Source organism: Platalea leucorodia (assembly GCF_965183815.1).
Source record: "Platalea leucorodia genome assembly, chromosome: 5".
Taxonomy (NCBI): Eukaryota; Metazoa; Chordata; class Aves; order Pelecaniformes; family Threskiornithidae; genus Platalea; species Platalea leucorodia.
In genome coordinates, this window is record NC_138827.1 from 75,883,018 (window position 1) to 75,901,603 (window position 18,586).

At 38.7% G+C, this 18,586-nt stretch overlaps 1 protein-coding gene across 2 annotated transcripts in view; it reads left to right on the forward strand.

Moving 5' to 3' along the window:
* Positions 1 to 18,586, forward strand: part of ZNF385B (zinc finger protein 385B) — a gene marked incomplete at its 3' end in the record, with an annotated part of 151,548 nt that overhangs the window by 87,850 nt on the left and 45,112 nt on the right. For both annotated transcript variants that reach the window (XM_082312261.1, XM_082312260.1), the window contains one exon: positions 7,087 to 7,217. In XM_082312261.1, coding sequence (XP_082168387.1) covers positions 7,087 to 7,217 — 131 coding nt within the window. The remainder of the gene's footprint in view (positions 1 to 7,086; positions 7,218 to 18,586) is intronic.

The window sequence follows — 18,586 nt, forward strand, 5'->3', positions numbered from 1 at the left end:
TTTAGAATTCTTAGATGAAATACATGCAATATATAGCTATACTTCCTTTCTGATTGTAAATGGGCTATATATAATTATCAGTATTAGGTAAGTGATGGTTGACTTTTTGGATTGATTAAATGCCAGAGCTTCCATTCATTTCAGCAGCACCAGGATTCAATTTATTTTTGGTATTGACCTAGCTGGTGGAATCCTACATGTATTTGAAATGTAGAAATACCTCATTTCACAGTATCTGATTTTATACAAAAGGATAATATGGAATTCTGTTAGCACAACTTCATAGAATATTTATTTCTAGATGGATAATAATGGAAATACTAACTTCATGCTCAAGCATACTGGAAATCATGTTTTAATTTGTAGGGAGAGAATTATTTACATAATCTGACATGGGTTTTAGATAAGTCATTCTTGAGCACAAAGTTTAAACTGTATATAGATAATTTGTTAGTTGCTGTGAAGTTGCGTCAAATGCTTCTGGGTTGCTGAAACATGTACTGAAAAAATAAACTCAGAATGGAGTGCAAAATATTTGGCATGTCATTTTATATCCATATGCTGCTATGGAAGGCTAGACCTGAATCAATGCTTTCTTATCACTTGTCTTATGAGTGTTACACAGAGTGGTTCTTGCTTAATACTGTTGGGTAACCATGAGCTCTGTACCAGTTCTTGCTGCCTTTCCTTGTGGCTACTGAAAAAAACCCACATCTTTGAGGATTTACCCATTTTCAGTTGCCAAACATGGATGGGGTGTATAGTTTGTGCTGTTTAAATCAGTTAAAAAAATCACTGTAAGGTCTGACAGCTTTTAAACTAATGTTTAAACTGATGTTTAAGAGGTATGAATTCAGTGCTGTCTCCAAGTTGTAAAAGATGAGTGTGTAACAGTAGCTCTGGTGATAATCATATCAACTCCCAAAGGAGCTGCATCCTCATTCGTTAGTTAATTTGTATGCTGCCCTGGGGGCACAGAAGTTCTCTAGCATTTTTCCTGTTGTTAGCTGGGGGCTGTGCCATGTCTCATGTATGCTGAGCTTCTGCTTTAAGTTATATTTAAAAATAAGTTGCATTGCCTGGATAGTGATTTATCTCTTAGGATCATGTTAATTTGCCATTTGGGAGAATCTGTTGAAGGAATGGTCTTATCTCTCCTTGACTACTTTACTTTTGACAGACTGGAATCTCTATAGGTATCGTAAGTCTCATTTATCATAATACCATATTATAAGGAAGCAATGTTTGTTCTGCTGAGTGAATTCTGTAAAAAAAAAAAACAAACTAAAATGCTATATTTATTCACATTGCTTTTTATTTAAGACGGGAGAGTGTCTTAAGGTTCACCTCCATGAGTATTATTAATGGAATAATTTCAGAATAGCTTTTTCCTTAAGCATTTTGATGTCAACACCTGCTGTTCAGAAACTCAGAATTACTCTACTTGCACTTAAGTTGTTTTTAGCAGTTTATCTTAGGCATAAACAGAAACACATGACATTCTCTAATACTCATGTGTAGCCGTAACTAAACAAACAAAATCAGAAAATTTCTGATCATACAGAGAAGGAAAAAAGACTAATATTTACATTAAAGTTTTGGGAAAGATCTCAGGGGCTATTAGGCAATATCAATACCTAAATTACAAAACGTAGTGACTTGCAAGGGATTTATTTTGCCTTTCATTTATGGGGAAAAAGATTCATAGTGAGAGCAGGTAGGTCTGATGCAATGGTGGCATCAGATATAAGGGAAGAAAGCTATTAATTATCAGATATAAGGGAAGAAGAAAGCTATTAATTTTTTTATGGGGTGCATTTCTGTAGTCTAGGTGTGGGGGGGTTATAAACATAATTTCATTGTGCCAGTCCTCCCGAAAAGCTGCATGTAAGCAACTGTAGGAAAGTCTTGGGTAAGTTTGTTGGGGTGCGGTGGGGAGTTGGTGGTGGTTGGTTGATTGGTTGGTTGGGGTTTTGTTTTGTGTTTTCATTTTTTCCAAGCTATAGTCAATAGAGCTGAAGAGAGTTTTATTCAGTGTGAAAGCCTAGGTTAGCCTCTGGCTCTAACCTGTTTAAAAAACTGTTTTTGAGCTACATGCTGAAGTAAATATTTCTGACAATGTTCAAAACTTCTGCTGACAAATTAATAAACTGTACTGAAAGCTGTAGAGTCCCAGAAAAAGCTTATAGATGAATGGATGCAGAATTATCTCAGAATCTTTCCAGGGAGCCCTTTCAAACATGTCCTGCCTGATCTTCCATCTTCTGGAGCTCTGAAGGAAAACACTGAAAATGGAGATGACGGTGTGAGGTCTAAAGGCAGGGTGGCTGTGCATAGTTTAGTGCAGTCCATAATGAATTCAGCCAACATGGACAAAATGAAAGGGAGAACTTGTTATCCGCCATTGAAGGGATACTGTTGGCTCAAGCAGTGTCCAAAAAACACTGCGCTAAAAAGGTCAAGGGAGGAGAAAGTCCAGATCTCACTCATCCCCACATTGCTACTGTTCCCTGGCCAGATGAAACTACACAACATTGGTGTAGAAAGCAAAGACTCCTCATAGCTGAAAATGGTCAGACAATTCAGGGATGAAAAAGCCAGCACAGCCTGTCCCTACGCTGAAAATTCTTCAGTGTAACTTGCATAAGCAGTGGTGGGTGTTAGTAACTGAAATGATGTCCCTTTGAAGTTTTCCCAAATATTGTCCATGGCCCAAGTTAAAACAAAGGCAACCATGTGCAATCTGAGGTGCATGTAGATTGTCCAATTCACAGAAATGTGTCAACCGGATACTTTTATTCAGTCCTGGTAGCACTTCAGTTACTCTTCCGCTGCTGTTGTTTTGAGTGTGGACTGCTTCCTTGGATCTGAGGATTAAAACATTGTAGTAGCATCTTTAGGAAATAGAAAAGGGGGAGAGACTTGAGTATGGCTTTAGATTTCTCTGTAGTTGCCTTTAATGAAGACTTTGGAAGATCATGCTTTCAAGTCTGGAAAGTAATTAATTTCTTTAAGTATGCTGAAATTGTTCACAAAATGTGTTTTAGATGAGTGAGTTTTGTGATGGAATTGAGTTTTTTTGTGTAGTGGTCTAATATTGACCCAAATCAGAGGAATTAATGTGCAGGCATTCCACCGGGGTTTTTTGTGTTTGTCAGTGATAAAGAAAAGCACTTCAGGAGAAAATCATAGAAGTAATATTTTCACAACTAGTTTTCAGGAAGGTACAAAGGGAGAAACTGTGTTCTTAGATTTGACTGAACTTGACACCTCTCTTGCTTGAAAAAGATGAGCAGTGACTGTTAACCATGGCCAAAGTTAACTATGATTGCCTCTGCCAAAACTGTTATCTTGCTGGTCTTGGCTTCTGCAGTTTTTCTGTGAAGCTGCAAAAGAGCTGGGAATGTGTGTGTTTGGGGGGGTGTTGGTAGAGACTCCTTGAGTCCCCGTGTCGTCTGCCCCTTTCTGGCTCCTGGGTAAAGCATGTCTCGCTGGCCCCTGGGACCCATCTTGCCATGGGAGTGACGGATATGAGACTTTCTAATTGCTCCCCCAAGAGATCACTTTCACTGCTTAATCTATTAATTGCATGTCTTTCTTGTTAGAGACAGATCAAATTTGGGTAAAGATGACAACTTTTCATAACTTTCGCAAAAACATCACTGGCCCATTGTGTTGCAGTATGTGTTGAAGCGTACGTGGCTAAAGAGGAACAGCGCCTGTTACACAGGGGCTTGTTTTTCAGATAAATATGTGTGGAGGAAGAAAAACTTTCAATAAAATGAGGCGTTTTGGGTCATCTGCTCAGACAAAAAACTGTTATTCTCCTCTTAGACAAGAGTAAAAGGGACCAGTGAGGATCAGTGCATTTTGGCAAGGTCTGTCTGCTGCTTGCATCTCCAGTATGTAGGTAACTCCTGCCTTGGGAGTCAAAATTGAAGTTACAGAAGGTAAAATACTGTTTAAAAATTGTGAAGCTGAAATAAACAAATGAATTTACAAGAAAGATCCGTTATATTTATGCCAAAGGTTTACAAGTAGTTTAAAACAATCTGTGTTTGACATGGTAAGTTGTCTTTGTCGTTAAAATGCTAATGAAATCGTAAACATATGAAGATAATGAAGCCTGTCAGCTACATCTTTCTTGTGCCAGTATTCCTGCTTAGCTCAGGTCTGCATACAGATTTGGTGGAGTGGTGGTGAGAATCTATTTGACCAATGCCAGTGTAAAACTGTGCCCTGTTCTGTTTGGTTTGATGATTTTGTCCTGAAGTGCTTCTACCTGTAGTTTAGGTCATCTTTATCTGATCATTCTTCCAGAGGCTTTCAAAGGTGGGTCTGAAAATCAAACTTCAGTCAAACAGGGTCACTGGTATTTGATTGGCAATAGTTGAAGTAGTAAACTGTCAAACAGAAGGGAACGAATCTCTTGTAATTAATGCCTCCACTAATCTGTCTGGTAGGTGTGTATATTTTCTATTCTGTACGGACTCCGAATGTATCCTAGTCTACTGGTCATATATTACTCTGGCAGCAGAAGCACCATGGACTGCAAAACTGCAGGCAGATTTCAAATGTCTCTGTCGCATGAAATGATCTGTACTCAGCCAAGGAGTACAAAGAAGATTGCATTGTTTGCAGGATGATGCTAGTTGCTTTTTAATTTTTAAAACTTTTATGCCATATCCTTTCTATACCTTGGTTAAGGACAGCATCGGAAACCTAGCTTAACTCTGGTTTTAAATGTCAGTGACAACTTAATTGTATTCTGTTGTATTTTTTTCTGTAAAATTTAGTTAAAATATGTAACCATAGCTACATTGAAGTATGTATATGTAAAGAGAGGACAGGTCTCTCTTAAATTCATGGACCTTTCATTGCTTATGAACTTCAAAGAGAAACTTGTGGAAGTTAGATTGATGATGGCACTTTATGGACTTTAGGTAATTGAATACAACATAGCTGCTGTTTGAATACAACTCTGAAATCCAAATTATGTAAATCTACTGTTTCAGAACCAGCCAGTAGAAATAATCATCATTTTTGCAGTTGAAGATACTTCCTTTGGATAAATCCTCTGACACACTGCTTTCCTGTTGATGCATTTTTTTCATTATGGATATGAAGAAGAAACTATAGGCATGTTAGACAGCCTTTAGCTTTTTGATGTTTCTAACTCCACGTGAATAAGCTTTGACTTACAGTTAATTAAGCACAACTGTCAATGAGTTTCATAGGCTTACGCAGAAACAAACCTTATATTTATAAAAGTATTGAGGTAGGAGAAAGGAGTAAGTATTCTGGGAAAGCGTCTCAAGCATATTTTTCCTTTCAAGTTGTGCAGCTCAGTTGGGATGGTGTTCAACAGTTCGCTTTCCATAGTTGTAAATGACCCATCTTTCTGCAATCATCACACTTCTCCTATAGAAGAAACAGAAAATAGATTATAGCCTTCTATTCATCTGCTAGACCATAACACAATGTTTACTGTGCTGCAGCTGTGATCAAAATGACTGTCTCTCCAGCATCTACAAAATTTGAGCTCAGGGCTAGTTATAAGGGTTTGGTCGTCCAAAAAATCCATGCAGCCCCATCTGGCTTCTGAACTCGGCTTTCCTCTTGAATACCGCAAGATGGGTTTGAAATTATGTCTGTGGAGGCAGGATGATGAGATGAAAAGGAGGAAAGCTTCTATGCTGCCTGAAATTTTGCATGTCTTTAGCAGGGAGAAAGGGAGATCCCTTAATGGAAGACTGGTACTCAGGCAGCCCATATGGATTACCTGGCACCTTGCAAGTAGATGCAAATGATTTGATTTCATGGGAGAAGAGGGGGAAAATTGCTTGTTTACTTTTCTCCTTTTTTTTTTTTTCCCCCCCCCCCCTCCTTCCTAACTGGGTTTGAAAAGCTCAGACAACTTCTGTGAGCAAAAGCTTAGGTATTGTGTCAGCTCTGCTTGAGACCACAGAAACTCCTAAGAGGACTGTTATGCTCCCGGCTGATGTGCTGGCCACCGGTGAGTGGGAGAAGGAGGTAATTATGGAGAAATTCTGGCAGAGGAAGGAGAAGCAGAGAGTGACTCACCCCCCTTTAGAGGTGTGGGACACTTGTGTTCCAGTGCCTGCTCCAGTAGGTGTTGAATTATTTATTCAACCCGGGAAGAAGAAACTGAGATTTTTTTTTTTTTTTTTCCATTTTCTTATTTCAATGAGGGAATTTTTATTTGAAATCTATTTTGTATGATTGCAGGAAAAAAAATACTCCCACAGGCATAACTGGAAGCTGCGTCCTAGGCACACTATTGTGTGAATAGGGCAGATAGCTAGTTAAAAATGAATATTTGGACATCTGTGCCTTCCCATTCCTTCGGGGTCTTGCTGTGGAATGATTCTCAAGTGTATACAGAAAGAACTTCAGCATGTAGATTTCTGGAAAGCTCTTGCTTGGAGAGAAAGATCTGGGTTCCAATTAAGAAAATGCTAGTTTGCATTGCATGTAAAGAGTTGTGTTCATTTATGTGCTAGCTGATTATTTAATTGTTGACTGTTTTCTAATATTTGCCTTGCACTGTAAAACAGAAGGCATTTTTTTAAATGTTAGGTGCAATGATGTTTGTGCACCAGCTGATAGTTACAGATGCTGTCAGAAGACGAAAAAATAAACATGCAGCTCGCTATTTGGAAACAAACCTCTGGATTTCAGCTTGCATCTATTGTCTGTGCTAGCTGATCTAATAGGCAACCATGAATTGCAAAAGCATCTGACTTTCATGGGCACCCATCCTGGCCTTTTTGGCACCGAAGAATTTTTCAGCTTTAGAAGGGATTTATTCTACCTGCCAGTGTGATTTATATACCATATGTCTCCTCTTCAGCGTCTGAGTATCCATGGCCATAGGGAAGTGCTCTGCCTCATCTGTAGTGTGTGGAAATAGGTTTCTTTTAATTATATTAACTCCTACAGAGCCACTTTATTACCTCCCTGTATTATTTTTTCTTGGCGGTTGTGTCAGCAAGAGATAGCTATACTCTGTGTGACGTGGAAAGGAGAATGCTATGAATTCCTGGTTTTGTTTGCTCTTGGCAGGCACTACTACACTTCCCACCCTTGTGCGCGCACCTACCTTGATGATGCAGCCTTCCCTGGATATCAAACCCTTTATGTCCTTCCCTGTGGACAGCAGCTCTGCTGTTGGATTCTTCCCAAATTTTAACACAGTAAGTAAAGGTGTTTCCACATTTAGTTACACTGTATGCTTTCCGAGCCAGTTCTATTATCCAGTATTGAAACTGCCTTAAAACAGTGCATCACTGACACAATTTTAGAGAACCCTTTTTATCTGTGCTCCGGTGGTTGCTGTTCCTTTGTGCGAAAGACTGAGTGGTACCCATTCACTGTGAATGGAGCCGATCCTTTTTTTAACTTGGTCTGTTGGGGTGGTGTTTGCACACTGTAAAACCCCCTGCCCCCCGCCCCCCCCCCCGGTAGAGATTTGATGGGCGATAGAATAATTTTGAGCATTTGCCTGGGCATGTGCATTTCCATGTGCTGTAAAAAAGGAAAAAGCAAAAGCTAATGGAAAAACAGGAATGACAGGTAAGGTCTAGATCCTCCACTGACTTGAATCAAGCTAAGTCTATTACAGCCAGTGAAGCATCTGGTGGATCTTATTAATCCTGTATAATAACAATAAAGTCTAAAATTGCGCAGCCAGCCAATGTGAAAAATGTGAACCTGCTGCTTTTAGTTTATGGTAAAGCATCTTGGGTTTTTGGAAAAAAAAAAAAAAAAAAAAAACCAAACCCAAAACCAAACAAACTGTTGCCAAAATAATGCTCAATGTTTCTGTAGTTCTCCATGTTTATCAGAGCAGCAATAACAAAAATGCTCTCTTCTGTAGTTCTCACTTCTTTAACAGCTCATAAAATGGTTCTGAATGTTATGAAAATGCTTTTTTGCTATCACACTTTATCATTTGTTTCATTAATTATTATCTTAAATGGATGGATTACACCAAACCCAATATTTTGCATGTTGCCACTCAGGTTTCCATGTGTGGAGGTAATTCAGCATGGAACTCGTTGGCAAATAGTAAGCTAATAGCAACAGGAAGGAAACTGCTCTGGGTCATTTCTGCCAAGTCAGCAAGTACGATCTGTTCGTATGTGACCGTTGCCTGAACTGTACAGCATCACACTTGTCACTGTAATTGCGGGAGGGGATGGAAAGGGAAGCAGTGTCACCACCGCCAGACAGTGATCGGCTGACCCACTGCCAAGTGTTTTCTTTCACAAACTCACCTTCTGTCTGAAGTTAAAACAGCAAGAGGATTTTTTTTTATTTTTTTCTTCATGACATGCAAATACATCTTGCTGATAGGCCTTGTGCTACAGCATGCGGTGCTGTGGGATGGTTATGAGGTAACGTATCAGCCAGCTTCTTTCGAATGTCAGCAGCTCAACACATATTATAAACAGTAGCAAATGTTACTAATTCATTGCAAAACGTATATGTGAAAATTGTGCATTTATGAGGAAGCTGTGGGAATGTGCATGTGTATAGACTGGAGGGGGTACGTGCATGGGCATGTGTACAAAGAGATAAAAGATTAAAAAAAGTCCAGGTATGTTTAACGTGCAGGACCAAAACTCAATGCAGTTTTAAGAAAGCAGCGTGTCATTCTCATCTTCTAGGCATAATGCAATTCATATTCATTTTCCATCCTCTTTCTAATACATTCAAGAATTGTATTTGTTACTGATTTGTCTGCTTTCCAGTTGCACTGGTTTTGTAGGTGAGCTTTTTCACAGAACTGTACATAACGACTCAGAGAACCTTTTCTTTAGGGATGCTGTAGTTGTAGAGTCAACCAATGTTATTTGCTTACTGGTGGTGTTATTGAATTTCTGAGCTGCAGTAGCCTCTAGAGACAGATTAATTTGGATATTTAGACTGTTTTTGCCTATGTACACTAGCTTACATTTATCTGGGTTACATTCCGTTTGTCTAATTCCCAGAGTGTTTATCCTTCACACCTGTCATTCCTCTCCAAACTTTTATGGGTTTTATTAAAAAAGAGAAGCCTGGGGTAATCGGCAAATATTATTGACTCAGTGTCTATTTCCTCCCTTGGTATTCTTGATAATTATATAAAATCATGCTGCTATGCATCACAGACACCACATGTTTAAACTCTCTTTTTTGAGGAACAGTGGTTCAGTACTACTCTATTTCTAATTCACAGACTTTGCCATTTATCTTGTAGGTATTGATTTTCCCTAACAGTCTTTTACAATGGACTTTAAATCTCATTGGAAAACTAAATCATTCATGGTTATCTAGTGACAGGCACAGCAAACGCCAGTGGCCATGCACTTCCTTTCTTTCTAACTTAGCACAACCTTTGCAAATGTACATTTCTGTGCTTGTGTATAGATAATCTTTTTTTTCTTTTTCACTGTAAAGTGGTGAGGGGAGTACGTAAAATTTTGTAAAAAGCCTTTTTCCAGAAGATCAAGTTTGAGTGAGTAGAAACTAAATCCAGTTCTATAATGTATGTGTCGTTCAAAGTGCCATAATTTTTCATTTTGTGCAGGAACAGAATATTAGAAGAGCTTTTTGTCCCTTCCCCCCCAAAAAAAGCCTTATGGATCAATCAGGAAGTCTGTGCACTTCACTCGCAAGAGGACTTAACAAGGACTGGAGACAGTGAAACCTCCAGTGTGCAGCACTCAGTCTCTTTGCCTTCAGTAGGACTGAGAGGACCCTGCAGCATGTGCCAGGGCTGCTGTTCATGCTTGCATGTGTTCACTGAAGGTGGCAAAAAGAAATGTGGTCTCAAGAGAAAATTTCTTTGGATCCACCTGTTCATTTTCAATGGCAGTCAGATATAGAAACACTTTTCTAAACCTTGCCAGGAGGTAGTTTCTAACTTAATTTCAGTGACCTGAAAAAAGAAAAGTTTCTGCTTAGGAGCTTGATACAGTAACTATCAGGGCAGGAAAAACAAGGTAAAATATATTAACTACAAACATGTTTAAAGGAACACCCCCTACAGTGTTTCCAAAAGAACTTCTCTTATTTATGGAAATATATTTAAAATCTGGGGTTAAACCCTTTCTTATATAGTTAACTTTGACAGTTTTAAATTCTGAAAACATCTGTGATGCTCCAGATGAAACATCAGTGTTCCCATTTCGTTTGTGAAAGTTTTCTGATCACTTGCTTCTCTCCACGTGGGGTACTTTCAAATGAAGCACTGAGCAGACCCTGATTTTTTTTTAAAAGAAATGCCTACCCCAAGTATATCTTATTTTTTTGATGGAATTGTGTGATTTAGTTTAAAATGCCTCCCTTCTGTTTCGCCTAAAAACATCAATAGTTCTAAAAATGCTGTGGATGTACATATAGTACTTATTAATTCACACCCCAATTAAATTTGTCTTTGTTCCTTAGGACTTGCTTATTATATAGGAAAAATTAACTGGGGAATGGTTGCACTAACTCCTTGGATACATGCCTTTGTTCCTCAGCAAGGGTGCCTTTTTGTTTCAACAGATCAGCCAGAAAGGGATCTTCTAAGGGCAGAATGAAGGATTCCAAGCAGAGAGGTATTGCAGAATGGGTGCTCTCTTCTTTCCTGGCCTTTTCACAGCACCAGCAAATAGTTTTGTCAGAACAGGACAGGCATGATCAGGTTGTCACAGCCTGAACCTGAGTTGCTGCACAGAAGGACAAACCCTCTCTCAGAATTGCTGCAGCAGCAGATCCAAAGGTGTCATCATGGCATCAAGTTCTAAAAGCTCTTGTTCAGTTACTCATACCCCTCTGTCTGAAACGCATAGCTTGAATCAAATTCTCTGCTGGTATTACTATATGTTCTTGTTTATAGTAGAATGGGAGACAGCATTATGGGAACTTCCCAAATTGGTAGCTCCAGTTTGGAATGGATGTGTACAAAAAAGTATTGTTTAAGCAGAGCTCTATTTTAGCACGCTAAAATAACTTTAATGATTCCTTAGCATGTAACATCTTGCATATTGATTACATTTAAAGATCTATAAGACTTCAAAGTCAAGTACATAAAGTCAGTGGAAATCAAAGTTAAAATTACTGTGGTCCACATTATGTGTTTATTATAATGTAATCTTGAATTTTACACTCACTGGCTTCCACCACACAGCTTCACCTTCTGTGCCATTCTTTCTCTACACCTCCCTGATTCTTCGTCTCATGTCATCCATCTTGTGGACTGAATGAAGAAAGGATGCTTTGTGATCACATCATGGAAGGTTAGATGCATGAGCTGAAGTGGCTGAAAGCCAGGATTTGTCTTGCAAGGCAAACTTAATGATCGCTGTCTGCATCTCCCTATAAAGGATGTATGCTCCCCAGAAAAAAAATCTCAAAACTCCAGTGCGTTCTACCTTGTCCTGAAATGAGAGCAGCACTACATGATTCAAATTTGGTTGAAGTGATACAGCCAGGGACCTGTCAGTCTGCACAAAGGCAGAATCAGCAACTTCTCAGATTCTATCATCATAGAAAATAATCAGCAATTCATATGCTTCCTTCTGAGTTTGTTGTGGCCTCAGGGGTAATCAAAGATTATAGCATCTCTTGTAGCTTTCACATTAGTGAAATATTTTCCAACTAACTAGCCCATGATTGGTTTCTAAATGCTGGTTCATACCTTCATATTTTAGCGGACACACGGGTTAATGTGGCCTAGTTACTGCTTCAGTGTCTATTTCTCTTCAAGTAGGTTTATGCTGATTCTTTATATTAGAGTTCTCTCAGTCCCCTTGCAAAGTGGACCAGAAGTATTTTACATCTGCTAGTGAAGGTGAGCCAGCTGGAATGGGCTACAGGAAGGGAAAGAGGAGCTGACTAGTAACTTAGTCAGAGACCTCTGTCTCTTCTCCAGCATTAGCCTTGCTGGAGTATCGCTGGCCTACCCCCAAGACAACTACTGGGAGGAACTAATTTGCTCTTTCCTCTTCTGCATTTTCAATTATGTCCCTCATTTTTATTTGCTACCTACCTAGTTCTCATTTGAAGGGCCTAGTAATCATCCAAGGCAGAAGCGGAGGTCTGCAGATAAGAGCGCAGGGCACTTGTATTGCCGGCTTCCCTCGCCCCTCTGTGCCAAGTGCCTCTTCTGCATCTGGCACGGCGCCGCGGCTCGGGAGCTTGCCGTTTCCTTAGCAGGGTCTGAATTCAGCCACTTAATGCCCTGCTGCAGTGCCAAAGTACGCTCTGGAGCTCAGGATTGTATACAGGAGAAGCAAATTACAGATGCAGCCAACTGGATGTTGCCAGCCAGTTATCTACAGTCCTCTTTTCTGAAGTAGCCTGTCCACGTGCTCTGATTTCCCCTTTTCCCTTTTGTGAAGTGCTGGAGGGGAGTGACCTGCTCTGCTCCTCTCCCTCTGAAACACTCTGCTCCAGAGAGCAGGTGAAGTTTTGTAAGAGCTTTATTTTACACTCCTTAACTAACAGCACAGAAATTTAAGCAATTAACTTAGAAGGAGAGGTTTTTTTGTGGGGTAGATGGGTGTTTTGTTTGGGGTTTTTTGGTTGTTTTTTAATCAAGATTTTTTTTCTTACAGGCATTTTATACCCTTTTTTATAGTTATGCAGGCACAAAAGGCGCTTCAGGTTTGCCTTCTCTTCCTGTGCTGAGCACTTAAAAACATTCTTACTTCACTTTTAGTTATTATGGATGTAATCGCTCGTGTTTTCCAAGTTGTAGCCAGAATCACCCAAACTACAACATGAGGAATCAGTTTGTTGCCTTTTATAAAGGGAATAGAAGAGAATAACAGGTGTTGTCCCACATATTTACAGGTGAGGAAAGCAGAGGCTCAGGAATCACATAATAAAGCCCAAATTCTGGAAGCACAGACCTCTGCTGCGTGGCTAGTCTTTGCTTTCTCCTCTGACTCTCTTCTCCTCTCACAGTACCTGGCGGCAGAGTCCCTTTACCCTCCACGTCTTCCTCTTTTCAGTTTCCTGTAGTCCCTTTTCTTCGTGTCCTTAGCTTTTTGTACCAAGCCAGGAATTCTTCCTTGTCTTTCTATGGCTTTGATGCAAACCAACAGAGACCTTTTTCAACTGTAGTAGCAGTTTTAGGAAAAATTCTTCTCAGCCTTTGGAGGCCCTGAAAAATACTTCTTATAATATATTATAATTATTATAATATACCACCTTAAGGTGGTATATTTTTCCCACAAAATACTTGAGCCACTTCTGCTGAAACTTTCCAAAAAGATTGAGCTTGAAGCAAACACCTGGTAAGATATACAGCGATAGATATGGAAACATAAAAAAATTACTGCCAAAAGCAGGGAGTTGTCAATCAATCTTTGACAGCTTTTACAGTTTGTGGTATTTTAACATAAAGAGGCAGGTTCCCTAGTTCCTGTCAGGAATCTCTTCAAAGAGCAACTCTTTATTAAATAGGTGAGCCTAAATAGGTACTTTTCTGTCTTGTTTCTAGTCTTTAATACATATTATTCTCACGAAAAAAATCTTACTTAAAATAATACAGACTGGCTTTAAGGGAGAATCTCTTCAAACATTAATTATTTTTTAAAGTTTCCTGTCACTTTGTATTTTCTCTAACAGGAATGGGATGGATAAGCTTCCTCCTCTCAGTTCCCAGATCAGCAACCAGATAGGAGAAAGTGCACTGACATGCACTGCTGAGAAACAGAAATCACCGGGTGCGGTAGCCTTTCCCTAACGCTTTACAGGAGCTCAGCGTCCATGGTGTGGTTTTTGAGAAACGATTCCTAAATTGCCGCACTACTTCCATTGTTGTGCATACAAGTAATTAGGTCATCAGCCTAATTCCGTAAAGAAATACAGTTTCTGCATACAAATCCTACCATTTGCTGAGTCCTCCAGATAATCTGTTCTGTGGCTACGTGTTTCATCTCTGACTTCACAGAAAGCTTGGAGCTAGTCTCTTTGACACTTCAACAGTGTTTATTTCTTTTACTGGTCAGCATAGGGAAAAGCTAAGAAGCCTTTATCTTCATTGAATTGCTTTCTTCTCAAGTTATTATTATGTTCATGACACAAGGAAGCTGGTTAAAGGGAGAGGGTTGTTAGCCATAAATATTTTAGGCATTAGAACACCGAAGGATGTTTTGCAAACAGACTGTGAGGAAAACATCTTCCCTCAAAGCAAGCAGTTGCAAAATTGTAGTTTAAGACAAACAGGGCGCATGTGTTGCACCACTGTGCTTATAAAGGTTTTGCTAGTTTCTAATTGTAAGTCTTGTCCTAAGCAAAATGCTAGAGCACCTTCAGAGAAATCTAAATTCGCCATGTGTCTGATGAATACAGAAGCGGCTGCTTTTGCAGCATGCTGGCTGTACATGGCTGGCTTTCCTGCTCTCCCTTAGACCTTCATCACATTGTTCCATGAGAAACTAAGAATTACTGCAATAATTGTTAATTAATAAATGATAAGAATGTAGCTAAGAATTAATTCTTGTTGTACTCTTTCTTTCTGAATGTGGATATAGCTAGTGGTCTTTTAATCTAGATACAGTCAGTTTTACGACAATTTAAAAGTACTGTATGGCAATTTAAAGTCATAGTGTGAAACCTCTCTTTCTTTAGCATACCTGAAAACCAATGATACGCAGGTTTGAAGCACTGACCAGCTCATTTCAACTACCAGAGCAAGGCTGATTTGAAGATCTGTACCTTTCGAACTGGTCTTCTCTGTATTCAATCTGGTCTCACAGTAGAGATACCACGAACTTCAGCTGCTTCCCCAGGTTAACAATAGGGAAAGAGGATTGCATTTCTTGCTCATGTATTTGTTAGAAGAGGCAGGTTTCTACCTTGCTTTGTGTCTCATTTACTTAGATTTAAAGAAAAAATCACCCCACCAAACCAAAAAATAACCAACAGATGTTGATACTACATTAAGTTTCAGGACAGGTTTAATTAGAAATTGAATCTTCCTTTAAAGATTCATATCTACATACAGTGCTTTTTAATCAAAAGCGTTTTAAAGGCTGTTTGTGTAGTGTGTGGTACTGATAAAAAAAAAAAAATTAGAAGCATCATTATTGATTTTTTTTTAATGAAGAAAGCCTATTATTCCTTACTTACTGTGAAGAATAGATGACAGCTGTCAGCTAGCATACTTCAGCAATTCCCAGTTCTGATTTGCTTCTCATTTATATTCAGCCATTTTATACATTTATATTCAAATGTATATATGCACATATAATTTATCCTCTTTTTAGATCTTTTTTTTTTTTTCAGTATGTGAAAGGTAATGTTATTAATTCATTTCAGAACACTAGGCTTTGTCTTTACTCTCTCCTGTTCACAGAATTAATCAAGGCCATGAATTTGTCCCTAACCTCTCTTTGCACAGTTCAGAACTGTAGAGGAAATTCAGATCTACCTAATGGAATACCATTCATCTTTGTGTTGTTGGAGCAGGCTGGGAGCAAGAAAACTGTCAGCAAAACTTAGAGCAGACCCTTAAGAAGAAAAGGGTCATATCTAAGGACCATCTCAAAGATGAAAGCAAAAATCAGGAATCTTGTTTACCCCACGTGTTATCTAAGCTGCTTTTCTGACTACAAACTCCTAGGCTTGAGTCTTTTGGCAGGATTCTACTGAAAGGTAATTTTTCATATTATTTTACCTATTCATATTATTTTACTGTCAGATGGTAATAGGCAGTGTAACAAGAATAGCTTTACTCTCAGAGTATGTTATTGGTTTGATTTTCATCAAGTCTCCAACTGTAGTATGTTTTTATTTTTTGCTGGATCTGGAGGCAAGATGTTTTTGGTAGTGTTTTTTTGTTATCTGAATGCAGCCGAGTGTTTTGAATAACAGCAACCTTAATAATAGATAGCAGTTATATAGCATCTTCTATCAGACAATTTTGAAGAGTTGTAAACATGTTATTTAGACCTTTCAGCCTTCTTGTGAGGTTGCAAATATTTTTATCGCCATTTTACAAATGAATAATATAAAGCTCAGGTGAAGTGACTCATGTACAGTTAAACTTGTGAGCCAGCAGAGCCCCAAAGGGAAGGGCAATTGTCATATTCCTTGAGTATTAGTTTAACCATTGGGTTTGTACTTGACTTTGTTCTTTTTCTCAGGTTTGGTCTGCCATGGTCCTAAAAGTTCATCTTACAGATAAAAATTCTTGTATTATCAGGTTCGGTTTAGTATAAGAAAAAGCATTAAACCTCAGATACTTGCTTTTTTTCTTCATTCTCCATGTGCTTGGGGGGAATTCCCTTTTATCCCCAAACATTTTTGGCAGCTTTCTGTTTCTTTATTTCACCTACAAAAATCTCCAATCTTGTCTGGAGCAGAAAATTTGACATTTTTCTACCAGAAGGGTTAAATCTATTGTTGGTGTTCACATTACAAACACAATCGTTTTATGTATTTATATCCTCACTTGAGAACAAGCCTAATAAGAAACTGAGATGAGATTCAGAATTTTTTTTTGCTGTGGTGTCTCACCCATTCTTTCTTTCTTTGGGTTAAGTCTTTCTACAGGAATCAAATATTAAATTTTAATAATCTTTTACATGACAGTTTCTAAAACAGCAGTGGTATTTTAATTTTTAGAACGCTTTTTCTAAGGCTCTCCTAATTACGATTTTCTAAACCATAAATTATTTTTAACATGCAATAAATATATCCATGGATGAAGGGAAGGAAGGGCAGAGGAAATATTCCCAGCACTGAAAAAATAATAGTAAAAAAAGAATTAAAAGGTTGTTTTCTCAACTCTCTTTTGATCTCTGTGCTTAATCATATCATGTTATACAGGGAGAGAGAGGGGTAGGGAGAGATGAGAGTTATATAACTGTTTTTTGATTTAAGCCAGAGAAGTGCAAAAACGGAAGACAGAAAAGCAAAAGATTAGAAAATCCCTGATTTTATTTCCGTCGGACCGTGTAGAATGTTTTTCCTTTTGCTTATGTTGGTCTAAATCACTGTCTTGGACTGGTTTAGGAGAAACAAAATTCCACTGAGAAGGCTAGGATTTATCCTTGGCCTCCTGAGCTTGGTCCGACAAAGTCTTGCAAATTCAACTAACTGAAAACCCTACTGAAAGCAGTTTCTACTTCAATGGAAGATTCCCAGTTTGGTCATATTTCAGCTAGCTCCGTCTCCCAGGCTGGGTCAGAACACATCCTAAGACAGAGGAGGATGCGTGATGGTGAAATTATTTGTGCTAGCACACAAGATGGATAAATGGGCATGTCAGTAAAGATTTAGGGCTGTGCTTCCCAATTCAATGCTGATGCAAGGCGATTAATGCATTTCTTGTTAAAACAAAGAAGATGTAATCAAATAGGTAAAGGGAAAGTACATTTGAGCATATTGTTCTAACTTTTAGTATCTATGTTTCAATGGCATATTGAAAATCTGAAAGAGTCAGAGAAAACCTAACAAATGAATCAAGGCTTTTATAGTGAGAGGCTTAAGGAGCTTATTTGGTTTATCAAAGAGAAGGTTAAGAGCTGATCTGATTGCAGTGTACAAGTGCCTACACATTCAGAAGGTATCCGAGATTAGTGTGACCTTTAATAGTGAAGCACAACTAGATCATGGGGTTTATAATAGACATGGTAAGATGTGGATTTTTAACTGTGGGAATAATTGATTATTAGCATTGATTCCCCAGTGATGTTATAAATTTATCTTAGTTGGAAACTTAAATCAAGGTGTTGGAGTTTTTTTTTCCCCCAAACTTTAGGCTCTGGTTGACCACAAATTAGCAAACTTCATAATAGGAAGGGCTGAAAGTCTCCAGTGTGTGAAATTGTGTCATGCATTTTTCAGGAAATCAGACGTAATAGTTCCCTCTGGCCTAAACAAACCTTCACATTGCTGTAGATATCGCTTTCACTATTCTGTGTGATTGTGGACACAGACACAGAGAGAGAATTATCCCCTTTTTCATTTTTCCATGCAAGCTGGACTTCAAAAGGGAAACATGCAATAGGGTGGCACACCAAGCGGCTCTGCATTATGCCACAGGACTGTACATAAACAAGTAGGGAGGGAAGCCTATCTGCTGGTGGTCGGAGACAGAAAATCCCTCTCCCAAGTCCAGGATTCCAGCCCTGCAACTCTGTTAACAGAAATAGTGTGGAATTTACAAAAATAAAATTAGCTAAACCTTAATCTCTAAAAAGAAAATGAAGAAGCTGAATTTATTAATATTTCACCTCTTTTAAGACATAAAAGGTTGTTCCCAGCTCTGGGTGCCCTTTTTATTGTCATGTACTAAAAATAAAGTAGAAGCGTACACTCCAAAGGTTTCTCTTTCCTTTTTTATTTTTTAGGTACTCGCTCTCATTTCAGCAGCTCTTCATGGATAACTGTAGTATCTGACATGTTAGCAAGTGAATTACAGCAAGACTTTTGTTTTGTTTTAAAATGCCTTCAAGCTGATTTCGTGAGTAGTAGTAGTGCGTGGGGGGTCACAGCTGTCATGGCTACTGTTTTCCTTAGGGAAGCTGGAGCTTGCTACCAAATTGATCAAGAGGGGGAGAGACAAACACAGTGA